Consider the following 17,484-nt stretch of genomic DNA (forward strand, 5'->3'; position numbering starts at 1 on the left):
CTCCATCCCCTCTAGAGAACACATGTCTCTCCATCCCCTCTAGAGAACACATTACTCTCCATCTCCTCTAGAGAACACATGTCTCTCGCTCTCCTCTAGAGAACACATGTCTCTCCATCCCCTCTAAAGAACACATGTCTCTCCATCCCCTCTAGAGAACACATGTCAGTCCATCTACTCTAGAGAACACATGTCTCTCCATCCCCTCTAGAGAACACATGTCTCTCCATCTCCTCTTGAGAACACATGTCTCTCCATCTCCTCTAGAGAACACATGTCTCTTCATCCCCTCTAGAGAACACATGTCTCTCCATCTCCTCTAGAGAACACATGTCTCTCCATCTCCTCTAAGGAACACATGTCTCTCCAGAGAACACATGTCTCTCCAAACTCCCCTGAGAACACATGTCTTCCCGAACCCCAGTGATAACACATGTCTCTCGTAACCCTCTAGAGAACACATGTCTCAACTGTCTCATCAAAGTCCCCGATCCTCGACAAGTGCTCCGACAAGTTCGTCAATGTTAACCAGTGGTAGCGTAAGGCAGAGTCTACTGCCTACAAGTGCCACTTTACGTACGTTGAAGGTGTCCATGTGTCCGTGCTCTGCTGCAGCATGTAACGGTATCTGTCTCTGGACGTTGGTGGAGCTGATATCAGCCCCTCTATCCATCAGACTTCTCACCAACTTTGTGTGTCCATATCTGGCAGCTATATGGAGGGCCGTGTTCCCGTCCTTATCTTTTCGCCCGAGCGAGCCATCCCTTCAAATAATCAGTAACATTAGTATGTCTAAAAGTATACTCCACATTGTATGTAGCAGTTCAGACTATTAAGTTTGTACACGTTTAAAATTAGACTTTGATTATATACAAAATGAAACCCCTCCATCATCTGACAAGCATCAAATTAGACAATTGGATTCGAACGCCAACATAATAAACACAAACGCCACTGTTCCCATGATATCGAACTTCAGTTCAGGACAAGGGTTTTAGCGCTACGACAGACGTATGGCTATGTTAAAGAATCGGTTCCTGCAGTGGAAGTGTAAAGATCACTTCAGGGACAAGTCTCCGCTCACTTTTGTTGCAAGATGTAGTTGGCGACGTCGCAGCGGTTGTACTGGGCAGCGATGTGGAGTGCCGTGGAGTTGTGCCGGTTTGTCCTGTTGAAGTCCTCAGGTTGACTTGTCAGCTCCTCCACAATAGACAGTTTACCAGAGGCGGCCGCCAGGTGGACGGGCCACATACCGTCATTCCTCGCCTGTGTCAACTTGACATCTGTTGGGATGGAGTCAGTCAGGCGCATCATTCAACACTAGTTCCGTTTATTTTCGCCGATTTGAGCAGACGTTCAGTGACGTTGCCGCTACCAATTATTTCAAACCGACAGAGAGGTAGGACGTTTTTCCCGATGTGCGAGTGTAATGTCATAAGACCAAAAATATGTATATATTTTTCAAGTAGAATAAGAAAAGTAAAAAGTACATACCTATACCTTTGCTGAGCAAGATATTTGCTACTTTCTCGTGTCCGTTCTCTGCAGAAAGGTGGAGTGCCGTGTTTCCCTCTTTGTCCTTTTGGTTCACGAGCTGCTGGAAAATAGGTAGTCAGATGTGAGACGCCAGACCGCACACACGAAACAAGTAGTTTGGAAATAAATCAACTGGCACACGAGTTCGGAAAACTCCAATGGATATAAACATGTATTGTATAATCACTGTATTATCCATCAGGGTCGACATGACGTAACAATGATACGCTGTAACGTCATTGTGTTTGCGAAGTCATTAATCATGGCGTCCAAATGGTGTCTGTCATACTCTTGTACAATGGTATTTGCACTTTGTGAAAAATGTTGCATAGCCATTTTTTACATCTATGTTTCGTATGGATTAATATGAATTGATATGTATTAAGGAGATAAACGTACTGTTCGGTTCCAAATTCAAAATAGCACGGTTAATTCTACAGGTACCTATAGCTCTACATTGAAAACACAGTATGTTAATCTCCATTCTACTACGACTAAATTAAACGCGAACTCTTAAGTGTTCGCAAATATATTGAGTGAAGCGGCATGGGTTGAGTCCAGTGTTTTGAGTTGGCTGTCGATCTGAATTACGGTGATTTGAGGTGAAATTGGGTTTAACGTTGCGTCCAAGATTATTGCACTTAAATAGCGACGTGCATGCACGTGTGTGTGTGTGTGTGTGTGTGTGTGTGTGTGTGTGTGTGGCTGCTTGTACTAGTCCGGACTAATGCCGATTTATAGTGCTAGCCCACTGAGATACCATGCCGCAGTTTAACATGAATACCCCACTCAGGCACAGTATACTGACTCCGAGCCAACCAGTCCTTGTTTTAGCCCCTTAATGCCGAGCGCCAGACAGGGTAACAACAAGTACCATCTTTTAACGTCTTTTAGTATGACGCGGCCGGGGATCGAACCCCGGACCTTCCGCTCTCCGGGCGGACGCTCTACCACTAGACCACGGATCTGAATTACGGAATCACCGACAACACCACTAAGCCTTTGAACAAAATATGGCGCTCTGTATGCTCAAACAGTTTGTTTACACTGTAATACTTCACTCAAACATGTGACAAGCATTGAAAGCAACTTGGAAAGCTAACCTGAAGTAGACACCCCTGAAGAAAACTAATCAAGCTTTGCAAAACTTTCGTTCTTCGCCTCGCGTCATCATTATGACGTCATATCGCTCATTGTGACGCCAAAAATGTGCCTTAATGATATATACACACCAAAAAGAAGAAGTTAAGCACACCCTAATTTCATTATTGTTTGGCTCCAATATTTGTAAGTCATGAAAGATATAATTACGGGAATAATTATGTTTTCTCGAGATGATGTAATCAGTCATGCTCAAACTGGTGATGTACAGGACCGTCCCATATCCGGAAGACCTCCCGTGACGACACATCGCGAAGACAGGGACCTTCGTGTCATACGCCGAGAACCCTTTTTAACAAGTACTCGTCTGAAATAGCTGTGGTTGCCCAATCGTCGTTTCAGCACCAGAGCCGCCAGGAACTGGCTGAAACCAGCAGGACTGTGGGCTAGACGAGTCATAAAGCGTCCCTTGTTGAGAGATCACCAGAAAGCTCCTCGTTTAGCATGGTGTATTGCGCGACAGAACTGGAATCTGAGAACTTGGAGACGGATCCATTGCTCAGACGAAAGTCGCTTTCTGCTCCACGTCACTGATGGAAGAACGAGAGTTTGGAGGCACCGGAACACGGCCTACACCCCCAGGAATATTAAGCCGACTGCTGCATACGGCGGGGGCTCGGTATTGGGTGTATCTCTCATGATTGCAGGTTGGACTTTGTCACCATAAGGGGCAACTCAACAGGGGCTCAGTACATCCGAGACGTGTTGAGTCGTCGTTCCTCATTTTGTCAACCGCCCTCTTGCTACTCAACCTCAGTACATGGATGACAGTGCCAGGCCTCATCGTTCGCTTGCAGTCTTGGATTATATGAGGGCCAATGTAATAACTACTCTACCCTGGCCAGCAATGAGCCCAGATCTGAACCCCCTTGAACATGTTTGGGATATTCTTGGGCGGCGCATACAGGCAAGAGAGCCTCCTGTACAAGATTATTTGGGAGCAGCATTAAAACAGAAGTGGTTGTTGTTGACCCATCAACAGATCCAACGTCTGACTGGAGGCATGAGACGTAGGGTGGAATGTGTCATCCGGGCACGTGGCGGTTATACCCCCTACTGATCTGTTTCACGTGTCATGTCAAGTAGAGACTTTAAGGAACATTTTCACATGAAATATCAAATGTAACTCCTTTACCTTATCCTGCAGCTCCATACTTTTTTGAGGTATTGTCTAAGGTCAAAAACACTACCTGTATTACCATGACGTGTTTGTTAATCACAACTCCCAGCAACTGGTATACGATGACATGCATCTACCAAGTCAGCGAGCCTGACCACCCGATTCCGTTAGTCGCCTCTTACGACAAGCAGAGTCGCCTCTAACAAGCATGGGTTGCAGACATTACCAACAGTCCTGTAGCAGATATATAACTTTATCCTACTGTATTCATCATATGTCCATTTGTTACATTAAAAAGTTTCGTGTGCACCAAGAGAGGCCTCGTTCTACCTGCCCTGACAAATGACCTACTTCAGTGACATTTTCTGTCCTCTCCAGGAACAGGTTGGTCATGTCCAGGTTGCCGGCCGCGGCTGAATAGTGCAGGGGGGTGGAGTTGTCGCCGTCCAGGGACAGGCTGCTCGCATCTTTGTCCAGCAGGTACGTGGCTATCGTCACCTGACCATATTTAGCAGCTACGTGGAGAGGGGTCATGCCATGGCGGTCTGCACTCTGGAACACGTGACATGCCCTCGGTAATTCTGGGAGTTGTGACAGTACAGACAGTTCATCATGAGTTCTACCACATGGGGGATCTCAGGTTAGAGTAGGTCCCCAGCAATCTATGTTGTCGTGCTAGGCGTCATCGTACTGTGCAGATCATTGCTAATAATATTCACATGATTAATAAATAGAGGTTATCACGCGAATGTGTTTGGGGATGGTAAATATCCTGTATTAGGAATAAACACTATGTATTTAGCTCGCCAAGGCTCGCTAAATACAATGTTTATTCCTAATGCAGGATATTTACCATCCGTAAACACACAAGCGTGATAACCTCTTTATCATATAATGTCATTCTTTAATTCTGTGCTTGAAAATCGCTTTCACTCTCTCACAAACATTACCTAAACTTTGCGAGTTTTCCTGGAATGCGCGCATTAATATTTTTTACGTCACAGGGTAAGTGATGTGTCAGTCGGACAGTGACAGTAGCCAATGTAGTTCCAACTGAAATCTGTTTCTTACTCAGTGGCGAAGCAACATATACGCAAAACAACAATTGTTTCACTTGCATTTCGCGGCAATTCATCGGTCTGTGCGCTAGAGTAACTGCCCTTTGTCAAAGGGAAGCTACTCTAACCCTAGTCTATGAGACGTCACGGTCACGCTCAGACGTTGTTGACAGTCGACCTGTCCTGTCAAAACGTTAAAAAGTGTAGTCAGATGTACACACAGCGACAAAACGAAACAAGGTAACAATTCGAACATATTTCGGCCAAATCCAACTATTTTAATTTGTGGAGAAGGTTTCAAGCCGCAGAGGTCGACAAGCACAGATATGGCTACTGATCCCGCTTGGCTAGCTAGGTCTCGTGCCCTCGCAAAATTGTTTCGAAATTTATATCTCCAACGTTGCCAAAACTTATTAAATGCCTTAGCTACGTCACAGTTAGACACTGATTTTCATTATATTAGACTGATGGTTTGATAATGATAGCAATTTTCCCTGTAGTTTATCCAGATTCCCGATGGTTAATTCTGACTCGATCGCCGAATGACGAGGGCGACGCCATGTTTGTTCATAAACAGTGAATGTAGTCTCTACTTGACCTTTGATATTTGCATCTCTATCCGCATATGACCCCAACGGATATCGTTTTTATCCGTTGGCTTTATCCTGCCGAGAAACCTACCCATTATATGATAAATGGATAGACTATTTACATGCCGCCGTTACACAAGTAGAATATAGCTGAGTGCGGCGTTAAAAAACAAACAAATACAGCAAAACAGATCGGATACCATGATATCGTAGAAATCTTCGGACTGGTCTATTGGAACGAACATACTTCTCTGAAAGCTCCTATTTCTTCAAAACACTTTTTCACAAAATATGCAATGCAAAATGTTGCTGGGTCGTCCGGAAGGTAATTCAAAGAAGTGTTGTAAAATATTTTGGACAGAAAACATGACACAGAAGGATTAAAATAGGGTATAGTTAATTTCAGTCGGAGATATATGTAACATATTTACCTTCTCTTTCATCGTGAAGTAGTACACTGAGGACATGTGGGTTGTTATGAGTATCAATATAATGTAAAAACGAACTCGTTAGCTACATTTAACACACATCATATTAATTTACATAGTGTCATGGGAGATTCGATACCACCTGCCTACAAATCAGAATGTAGGACACATCATAGTGGAACCATACATTGCAGGGGTTGCTTCATGTCCTTGTGGGGATGTGTAAATAATGGAACAAGGACATCACTCTACATATTTTCTGGAATGTTACTCTACTCTACGTACATATATGAGTTTTTTCTTGTCATCTTGCCATTCTGCTGTCTTTTCATGTCTGCTGTCGGTGGCTGCGTTCGAGGTGTCGTCGTTGTCGTTCAGGAGTTCAACGGCGTGTTTGTTCCCGGACATGACGGCATAGTGCATGGGTGACTGTCCCCCGAGATCTCGGCTATACATCAGCAGCTTCTCCTCCCGCTTCTCCGCATCTTCCTCCAGGGTCAGCCTCTTGCGTCCGCTCTTCTTCCTCCATTTTCTTTTCTGTTCTTTGTCACTGTCTATGATGACTTTCAGGCAAGACCTCCCCTGTTTTGAAGCATGTTTGATATACAGTCTTTTCCCCTACCTTGTCGGGGACACAGGTGGCCCAGTCGTCTAAGGCGCCGCGATTAGCTGTGCAGAGTTGCGTCCCTTGGGCACGCCAGAAACCTATGATTGTGGGTTCGAATCCCAGTTCGCCCCGATTACGTTTCCAGGTTTGTCAGCACCATACCCTTGCTCGTGGGTTTCACCGAAGTGGTAAACGTCTGAGACTTGCATCACTTCGGGCTTTCCTCCCAAATTAAGCTGACACGCCGCGATATGACTGTAATACTGTTAAAAGCGGCGTTAAACCCAACTCACTCACTCACTCACCCTACCTTGTTCATCCCACAGAATATCTACCTCCCAGCTGTAGCACATGTCATATGCATAAACATACATATAAACTTGCTGTTTCTCAGCTTAAATGAAGAATGTCAAACTATCTCTTCCTCTCACGAATGTTCAAACTTCAAAATAGAAAATGGAACTTCTTTTTGATAGCTTGAGATGAGGGCATTGATACAGTTTAGAAAGTTTTATTTCTGTTTTACTTCAATGAACATTACAATGAACTATATCTCACCTCCTCGCCGCTGTCTCGATGGACGACGCTGCCGTCGATACAGATGCCGGGATTAATGTTCCCCCGGACAGTCTTGGCTGCATAGTGTGCCAGGGACAGACCCTCGCTGTCTCGCACCTGGCGGGCACTTTCTGATTAACACAATGAAGCAGATAAGAATAGCTTAGGGACTGATGTGATAATGCATCATGTCTCTTACACAAATCCCCAAACCTGCACAGAATATTTAATGGAAGGTTCCAGACAAGACTCTGCAATGTGGCAACACGATATTCAAACGTGTTAGACGTCCTGAGATAGACACTCGGGTCAAATGAGATCAGACATACTTCGGGCACCATCGAAGTCACTTCCTCGATTATCCAGTGTATCGTATCTCCATTCAAAAATTATAAAACCCTGGACCAACTGGCCACGATAATTATTCTTTGGAAAGTGACCTCGTCTTCTCCATCTATCTTATCACTAACTTCGCACAGGATTTCTCTCGCTCATGAGTGTAATATGATTGGACGGCTATTTATTCGAAATGAGTTCAAAACAAAGCTATAGAAGCGAATGGGCCCAGACTATGAATGATAATATAACGGAGACATACTACTGGATAAACGAGGATGTCAAAGACATATAACTCACTCGATGTCTCGCCTTGTTGATGTTTAATAATTCGAGTCAAAGGCTGAATAATACACATATACCTTATCTGTGCATCTATGCATGATCAACTAGTGAGTGAGTGAGTATGGTTTTACGCCGCTTTTAGCAATATTCCAGCAATATCACGGCGGGGGACACCATGTCGGGAATCGAACCCGGGTCTTCGGCGTGACGAGCGAACGCTTTAACCACTAGGCTACCCGACCGCCCCATGATCAACTAGATGATCATGACTATGCAAGGTATGCAGAACAAAGGTAACTGTTATGATGTTCCCTGTTGCGATTTCGGGATGTGCATGTCCCTTCAGCATAATATAACCCTACAGCGTGCACCGACACACATGCCGCCTATCACTGATATATCTGGTCTTGATTCGATGTCAATGCAACCGCGTTTCTATTTTGTGGTGTAATGGACATGTGGGTTGTGGTGGCTACAGTCGGAGATATATGTAACATATTTACCTGTTTTTTTCATGGTGAAGTAGTACATTAAGGACATGTGGGTTGTCATGGCTACAGTTGGAGATATATGTAACACATTAGCTGTTCTTCCATCGTGAAGTAGTACATTGAGGACATGTGGGTTGTGGTGGCTACAGTCGGAGATATATGTAACACATTTACCTGTTCTTTCATCGTGCAGTAGTACACTGAGGACATGTGGGTTGTCATGGCTACAGTCGGAGATATATGTAACACATTTACCTGTTCTTTCATCGTGAAGTAGTACACTAAGGACATGTGGCTTGTCCCAGATGACTGCACACTGCAAAGCTGTCAGGTTGTTTGAATCTCGAGTGTCGAAGTCCACGTAACTGTTCTCATGATTGTCAAGCACGGCATTCAGCTTCTTGTCGTCACCTTCTCTGGCGAGCTACAACATGAAAACTAACCTCTGTCATTTACCTTTGGAATGCCATACTCTCTAATCAGAGAAATATAAATACATTCTCATAATGTAAGGCTAGTCTGTGTACACACAATCATACAGCTTCATTTACTTTGCGAAAAATGAAACGCAAAAGTTCTTTTCTGCATGGGTTAAGTTTGATTTCTGTAGAAAAAAAAGGTCCTGCAGAAATTTGGTGAAAAGATGGAAACATCGCAAAAACATAACCATGTTAGAGCTACTAGAGGACAGGACAGCTTGATACTGTTACATCACTTTTCTGAAAGAACCACCATGGCCACCTCTACAACTACGGCAATACGAGGATTGCGTAGGACATCAGTCAAGACTGAAGAACCGTTTACGTGCTGAAGTTATTTGCGCTATGTGACCAGTTCGAGGTGTTTTGTTGACGGATATGTATCGTCGGCTGTGAGGTCACAGAGTATGGCCAAATCTGCGATGGAGAAAAGTCTGGTCTACTGACGAGTCACGTAATATGCCACGCCATGCGGATGGTAGACGTCGTTTTTGCAGGCTATCTAAAAAAAGCTAGCAGGAACTAACTGACCCCTCCAAAACAGAAACCGTTCGTACATTCCCCCCTCCAAAGAACATCCATCATTCAGCTTTCTTGGACTGTGCAGTTAATACAGAAAATTAATCGAATGTTATTCCGAATTTGCAACACCACGTAATGCCCTTTTACCAAAGATATTCCCTTCAATTGCTCTGAGGATTGCCAAACTGCATTTGATCAATTGAAACAGTCTTGTTCAGGCTCCTGTTGTGGCCTATTGTGACATGATAATGTCCTTTTACCAAAGATATTCCCTTCAATTGCTCTGAGGATTGCTAAACTGCATTTGATTAATTGAAACAGTCTTGTTCAGGCTCCTGTTGTGGCCTATTGTGACATGATAATGTCCTTTTACCAAAGATATTCCCTTCAATTGCTCTGAGGATTGCTAAACTGCACCTGATCAATTGAAACAGTCTTGTTCTGGCTCCTGTTGTGGCCTATTGTGACATGAAGCAACCAATCATTCTCACCACAGATGGGGATCGGTGATTGGTTATGTCTTATGTCAAGGGATGAGCTATAGCAAAGGGGGAGATCTCTTAATTCATATGAAAGGTACTGGACTGTAAGGGAACAACTGAGAATGTTTAACAGTAGTAGAGGCAGTCAAATCCAACCGCATTTATCCTGCCAGCCAACCCAAGCACATTACCAATCCATCAATGGGCCCTTGAACTGCAAAAGTACACCTGTTCCATTGCTGATAAACCCGGAAAAGCTAACACCATTGCTGATGCACTATCTTGGAAAACCTCTTGGTTCATTTTTTCTACGACTACCCATCCCAATCTGTCCACCTGTTGATACCATTGTAGGACAAATCTCCACTCCCTCTTCTCCTGACAACAATTGCAACGCCAATTTGCTGATGTCAAAGGCAAAGTCAATTTCCCCGAAAATGCTTCCCTTCAACAAGATGTCAATCAGAAGAAAAGGATCCGACACTCTGTTCATGACTATGAGATTGTGTACCTTTCCAGTTCTATCATCCTCGTGCTAGCAGGATAGAGGCATCTGATAAACTGATTCCTCAAATAGCCCTTCCCATGAGCCTTTGCACTGATGCTCTTAGCTCATACCTTTGATTCTAAAGCAGATGATGGTTACCTTGGCGCCGACAGGGTGTGAGGTTCTCGCAGACAAAGGTACTATTGGATGTTAATGATTACATCAGGACCCTCTTGCACAAAGCGATCTTAGCGCTAAGATGATCGTTACTTCCCTACTTTAACATAGACGTACGACAGTCTTAGCGCTAAGATCGCTTTGTGCAAGTGGGCCCTTGTCATGTCAGATATACCAAGTCTCCGCAGTTTCAAGCCATCACCAAAACGTACCCCTCCATCCATTGCTCATTACTGAGACAAACCAGCGGTATCACACCTGGAGTGAGTGAGTGAGTGAGTGAGTGAAGTTTTACGCCGCTTTTAGCAATATTCCAGCAATATCATGGCGGGGGACACCAGGAATGGGCTTCACACATTGTACCCATGTCGGGAATCGAACCCGGGTCTTCGGCGTGACGAGCGAACGCTTTAACCACTAGGCTACCCGACCGCCCCTTCCCACCTGGAGTTCCCCGGTTCCTTTGAAAGAAACGCCTGATGGAAACAAACACATTTGTCGCATCACAGATTCCTACATTCTGCATGACACCACGGGGACAGCCGACGGAGTTGTCTCCCTTTCACTTACTCTTTGGCTAGGAAAGGCAAGACAACATAATTTTATCAAAGAATTCTTCGAGTAAAACATGCAATTGAACATGTTACACAGATGTTGGATAACTCGAGAATTGCAAAAGGAGTGTCTGAAAGCGTAGCGGATTCTTACAAACGTTTGCACATCTGTTTTTCGATTCATACCTCAATGAACCGAAAAGAATACAGTCAATGTGTTATCTACAATAGTTTAATCAAAAACAGTTATAGAAATCAAAGCAGACAAACATGACGAGATAAATATTCCAGGTGTAGCAATACATAGCGTGGCGCAACATCAATCAGGTCATGGCTTAATTTATGCACATAACTTGACACGTCCTCAAAATCAGTTGCTGATAAACAGAGAGTAGTATCAAAACAAAGTTCAGAAGACCTGTCAATCATGGCAAGAGGCGAGAAGAACTGTTGTCGTCAGGCTGTAACAATCCGGAACAAATATGTCCGGGGGAAGGCGGCTGTTTCAAATGACAGTCAAACATTAGTTCCCTGAGAACGGGAAAACAGTTGGAAAAATGCTAGTTAGAAATGAAACCCGAAGACATGAAAGTTGTGGAACCAAGGCGAACGGGAAACAAACAGGCGAGCTAGCCCGCACGTTTGCTGTTTCATTCCTGCCAGATTCAAACATTAGTTCCCTGAGAACGGGATGACACAGTTGGAACAATGCGGGTTAGAAATAAAACCCAAAGACATGAAATTTGTGGAACCAAGGCGAGACAACAACTGTTACAGGCATCAAAGGGTGATATGGACCATAAATATGCATAACAAATCCTGTTCATGACGATACAGGTCAGCAGAATGGGAAGTCCCTCGACTGTAACAGAGGGGTTCCCCGATAATCGGTAATAAATAGTAGTCCGCTTCGGTGGGCGTGCTGAAATGTTTTACATTCACTGGGAAATGAATGCAATAACACGTAACTAATTCAGCTAGTCGACATGAGATATTGTGGAGCTTTGGTATCGGAACAAAATTAATGAAACAGAATAAGGCTTTACTTCGGAACATGGTTAAATATGGAATAAGATTTACGATAGAACATGGTAAATATCCAGGTATATATAGTGTTGGGTCTGTTGGGGTTTTCGTTTGCAGAGATTCAAAATTCCGAATCGAGGTGTTAAAGAAATGAAACCGATACGTATTAGAAATATGATTGGTTAAAGGACAACCTACCTTTTTATTTTATACATCTGCGTGAAAGACTGAGTTTTCTGAAGTTGTAAAAAGTGATATTTTCATTGCAGTGAACATAACACTTGATATTTCACTGCAGTGAACATAACACTTGATTTTTTCAGTGCAGTGAACATAACACTTTGACGGAACTATGGTCATACAAGAGTTACTTCCCTTTAATTGTCTCCCTTTGTCGTAAGTGTTGACGTACACAATTGTTGACGTTCTTTTTTCGTTAGTTCCACATTGACAAGGCAAAATAATGGCGGATGGTCATTTAGGGAGTTAATATCACTTCTAACCGTTGATTCATCGCTCGAAAGTGTTTCGTTATAAACAGTAAATCTCTCATTTACCTCGTCTTATCGAGACTTTTCGTTTCGCAAAGCGCCATTTTTGTTGAATGTATGATAAAGAATTATCGTGACCCTAAATATTTTTTGATATTTTTGTTTATAAACTAAGCGGCAAAGGAAAGTATAGGTTAGCAATTTGTAATTTTCCTCAAAACAGCGATAACTAGTGGAAAGTGGATATTAGGAATATGACTGCCCAGGAACAGGTACCAGGAACACCTCACCCGAACGCGCCACCTTTGACCAAAAAAATGGTGAAACAGGTTTCCCGCCTATGGCATAAACTGCACGTGCATGTTAGCTGTATAAATGCGTTCGACTGCAGGGTATAACCACGCGTGATGAAAGCACACAAAAGAAATGCCACGAATGTCACAGGAGCAGAGAGAGAGAGAGAGAGCCATGGTATGGCCGAAATAGGGGCAACACAGGTCCAAATTGCCAGAAGGTTTGGTTGTACACCATTGACAGTGACCAGGCTGATTCAACGGTACAGGCAGACAGCGAGGACACAGGACAGGCCTAGAACCGGACGACCCCGTGTTACAACACCACTGGAGTGAGTGAGTGAGTGAGTATGGTTTTACCCCGCTTTTAGCAAAATTCCAGCAATATCAAGGCAGAGGACACCAGAAATGGGCTTCACAAATTGTACCCATGTCGGGAATCGAACCCGGGTCTTTGGCGTTATGAGCGAACGCTTTAACCACTAGGCTACCCGACCGCCCCTAACACCACTGGAAGACGGTCAGATACGGCTCATTCACCTGCGAAACAGATTCGTAACGGCGACGGCAGAAACAGCGTTGGCACATCCCATTAGTCAACGTACAGTACTACGACGACTTCGTACTGCTGGAATCCGAGCGTATCGTCCTTTCTGAGGAATGGTACAGACTGCTCAACATCGACGCCTGAGACTGCGATTGGCGAGGCAGGTTCGACGCTGGCAAGTCAGAAATTGGCGTTGAGTGCTGTTCACTGATTTAAGTCGGTTTAACTTGTTTCGAAATGACGGCAGAGAACGAGTTTATCGACGCAGAGGGAAAGGTTTGGCTCCGGCGTGTATTCGAGAGGTCCGTCAATTCGGCGGGGGAGGTGTCATGGTGTGGGGCGGTATTTGTGGAGATCAGAAGACTGATTTGGTGATTATACAGGATTCCTGAACGGTGTGCAGTACAGAGACCAAGTGTTGAAGTAAGTTCTTACAAAACCAACAGCAGGCGACATTGTTTCAACACGACAATGCCAGGCCCCATACTGCAAGACTGACTCGGAACTTTCTAAACCAGCAGAACGTTGACGTTTTGCCCTGGCCTGCCCACTCACCCGATATGAATCCTATTGAACATCTGTGGGACCATCTTGACAGACAGATTAGAGCACGCCATCAGCCTTCCGTCAACAGATAAGAATTGCAGCAGGCCCTGAGAGACGAATGGCAACGGATTCCAGTCCACGTCATCAGAAGACTGACGTCATCGATGAGGCGGCGTATCACATCATGCATTGAAGCAGTTGGAGGTCATACACGCTATTGAAGGCAACTGTGAAATTTCTTACCCCATCATTGTTTACCTTGAGCTAACATTACCAGTGATTGCACAATTTCATTCAAACTGTAGTTGATCAATCAGTTGTTACCCACCCTAGAATATATTATAATTCACAACAAAACCATTTCTTGTCATGTTTTATCGATCATGGAACTCGACCTATACTTCCTTTTGCCGCCAAGTTTAATTTTTATAAGATTTCGCAAACACGAAACTACTTTTTAAGTCGCAAATACAAGGGGTGGTGAACCGTCCCCGTGTGTCAGATAGGGAGAATTAATGAGAGAAACTTGACACATGGAATATCCTCTATGGTATTGAGCAGTCAGTGTTCACTGTATGGTGAGTGAGACCATAATAAACTAATGTGACTGTCTTTGTATGAACGTATCTTTTTTTTAGCAGCACAAAGCTTGTCATTGCAGGGCGGTGAACACACTAAATACTCGTCTACAGGAGCGTAACGTCTTCATATAACCTGTTTGATCTGATACCAGTCGACAACAAACAACTGAAGCAGGTCAAGGCGGCATGACTGGTGTCAGTGTCACTGTGTTTTATCTCACTGTCGTAAAGTTCATAAAATGTGGTTGCTATTCCGTTCAAGAAATATCTTGACTGACACAAATAAATCAATTCATAGCAACACCCACATATGATGTTTTGAAGTATACTGAACCAAATTGAAAACTTCACAATCCTAAATTTTAACATTTTGACCAGTTATCATTGTGGGCCCTTATTGTGTATTAAAACAGTAATGGCCATGTAATGTCTTCAGATAACACCCGTTTTTGTGCAGGTGAATCGATAAAAATCATGTGCACAGCACTTTCGTGGCAAAAGTGGTTTTTCACGTGCAACTGGTCATGTTGCCATAATACCGCACGTGTTTTCTTCCATACTTGTTAGCAGTCATTAACAAATAAAAAAACACAAGAAAAAAACCAAAAAACCCACCGTTAATTAAAATCCTTCTTTGGACATTTATGATGAAAAATTACCTTCTCTGATACATTTGTCCGTTGTATATCATATATGGGATTACTTTTAAAAATGTGAAGTATTTAATTTGACTCAGTATATATGGATTCTTATAATTAAAAGCATGATTAGTTCGTGGCAGTCAAATATTGGCAGGATTTCATAAGAAATGTACACACATTTAGATAATAACCCATGAAATGATAGGATTTAAGGAAAGGTTACCTACCCATGGCGGAAAGACGTAGAAAAATATTAGTTTGAGTAGACACACTACCTCAAAGAATATGATATCATGAGCTAGGATGACGTTATGAACTATTTACTATCTTTTCAAGTATTAAAAAAAACATGGAACATAATTTGCTGCACACGATCAGAATAAAACAACAGTTAATGTTCACCGAGAAACACTGACGCAAGGCCGCCTATATCCGCGCCTCTATGGGTAACAGAGAACATACGAGCTACGAGGAGCAGGTAACTTTGAACGTTAATTCACGGACAGATAATCCGTTATTAAGAGTTGCGAAGAGCCTATTCTCTATATTACCCATAGATGCACGGACGTCACATTAAATCGTTATGACGTCATGAACAATGGAAGGCGACAAAAAGTATTTGCGACAATGCGTACATATTACATCAGGTTGATATGGATCTATTCGCAAACAATGGAATAATTGTCATAATGTTGAGTGAGAACTTCTGAAAATAACTTCAGCTATTTCCGTTCCCTTATGAGTAATTTATTTTTTACCAACGGCCCTTTGAAATACAAGAACTAGTTGTATTGACTCACAGTAGATCTTCGAGCATAAGCTTAAGAGTCATTACATAAGTACATCCCCGTGAAGATCCGGTCTAGAATTGTTCTTCAGCAACCCATCCTGGTACGTAAGAAGCGATTAACGGGATCGGGTGGTCAGGTGATTTGGTTGATGCATGTCATCGTATCCCAGTAGCATAGATCGATGCTCATTATCCATTTCTTTGCACATCTTAATAAAAGTCGCCATCGACCCATGAAGATCCGGGCTAGAATAGGTCTTCAGCAACCCATGCTTGCCATAAAAGGCGACTATGCTTGTGGTGAGAGGCGACTAACGGGATCGGGTGGTCAGGCTCACTGACTTGGTTGATGTATGTCGTGGTATCCCAATTGCATTGACCGATGCTCATTATGTCAATCACTGGATTGCCTGGTCCAGATTCGATTATTTACAGACAGCTGTTATATACCTGGACTATTGCTGAGTGAAACAACAAACAAACAAACAAACATAGCTGTAGAATCAACTTACGTTATGAAGTGTAAGTTTCTCCATGGTGCCGTGGAAGTCACCTGCAGCTGTAGCAGGTTGATAAGTGTCAACAAGGCGCTCGTGGTCCGATGTCAAACGTCATGTACAAATCACAGAGAGACAGGTTGAGAGGTTTTAACGAGACGCTCGTGGTCCGATTTGCAACGTCAAGTACATGTCACAGACAAACAGTGTGCACCATGGGTCGATATGTGTCGTGTCAGGAGTCTATTTCAGCAATGCACACCCTGGTCGGTAGTCCCCGTTACCTTAATCGCTGGTATGTGACTGTCTGCACAACGATCTTCCCCTAGATACCGGGTCTGTTATCCCGTTGTCATGTAACAAGATGACACATGCCGTTCTCTTCCTAGAAATGTATTGTTGGTGCCTATCGAGGTAATGTGCACAAATCAATAGCTGCACAGAGGGAAGGAACAGAAACAAAGTTATCGTAGCTTGATCATTTATTTTACTAAGTGACAATAACCTTTACCTCAACTGGCGGCCAAGTGAGGGACAAAGTGGCTAGCTGTGTATATGGAACAGTAAATGGTAATGTCTCAGGATGGTTTGCCTGAGTTTGTTTTGTAATAGGTTAGGTTTACATTGGGCCCTGTGGCAGAGCGGATGGTCCGGGTGGATCGGTCACGTTAAACTAAAAGACGTTAAAGATGGTACTTGTTGTTACCCTGTCTGGAGCTCAGCATTAAGGGGCTAAAACAAGCACTGGTCTGCTCAGAGTCAGTATATTGTGTCTGAGAGGGGTATTCATGTTCAACTGCGGTATTGTATCTCAGTGGGCTAGCACTATAAAAAAGGCATCATCAGTCCGGACTAGTACAAGCAGCCACACACACACACACACACACACACACACACACACACACACACACGGGTCCAGTCCTACTCAGTACCCACCCAACCCGAGTACCATGATGGCCCGAGATAGAAGAGGCGACTAACGGGATCAGGTGGTCAGGCTCACTGACTAGGTTGATGCAAATCATCGTATTACAATGAGTGGGGTGGTGGTGGTCAACTGCCCTCCCTGCCCCCCCCGGCTGGCTACGGCACTGACACGCCATGTTATGTTATTGGTCTACCATATAATATGCGGTTGATGGTAATGTCTCTGTTGTCACCTATATAATATGAATAATCGTCGAACGTGTATTGGTTTAAG

General features: G+C 43.6%; 1 protein-coding gene across 3 annotated transcripts in view; it reads right to left on the bottom strand.

Moving 5' to 3' along the window:
- Positions 1-16,601, bottom strand: part of LOC124113499 (transient receptor potential cation channel subfamily A member 1 homolog) — a 62,329-nt gene extending 45,728 nt beyond the window's left edge. For 2 of the 3 annotated variants that reach the window (XM_048386000.1, XM_048385998.1), the window contains exons 1-8: positions 16,299-16,601; positions 8,426-8,594; positions 7,059-7,189; positions 6,179-6,475; positions 4,169-4,369; positions 1,495-1,597; positions 1,085-1,283; positions 581-764 (exon numbers count right to left, since the gene is read on the bottom strand). In XM_048386000.1, the coding sequence (XP_048241957.1) occupies positions 581-764; positions 1,085-1,283; positions 1,495-1,597; positions 4,169-4,369; positions 6,179-6,475; positions 7,059-7,189; positions 8,426-8,594; positions 16,299-16,322 (1,308 nt within the window). In that variant the 5' untranslated portion in view covers positions 16,323-16,601. The remainder of the gene's footprint in view (positions 1-580; positions 765-1,084; positions 1,284-1,494; positions 1,598-4,168; positions 4,370-6,178; positions 6,476-7,058; positions 7,190-8,425; positions 8,595-16,298) is intronic. The other variant, XM_048385999.1, reaches the window with a different exon arrangement.
- Positions 16,602-17,484: the final 883 nt, after the last annotated feature.

The sequence above is a fragment of the Haliotis rufescens genome, unplaced genomic scaffold (assembly GCF_023055435.1).
Source record: "Haliotis rufescens isolate VD_foot unplaced genomic scaffold, xgHalRufe1.0.p SCAF_6, whole genome shotgun sequence".
In the NCBI taxonomy this organism is placed as follows: Eukaryota; Metazoa; Mollusca; class Gastropoda; order Lepetellida; family Haliotidae; genus Haliotis; species Haliotis rufescens.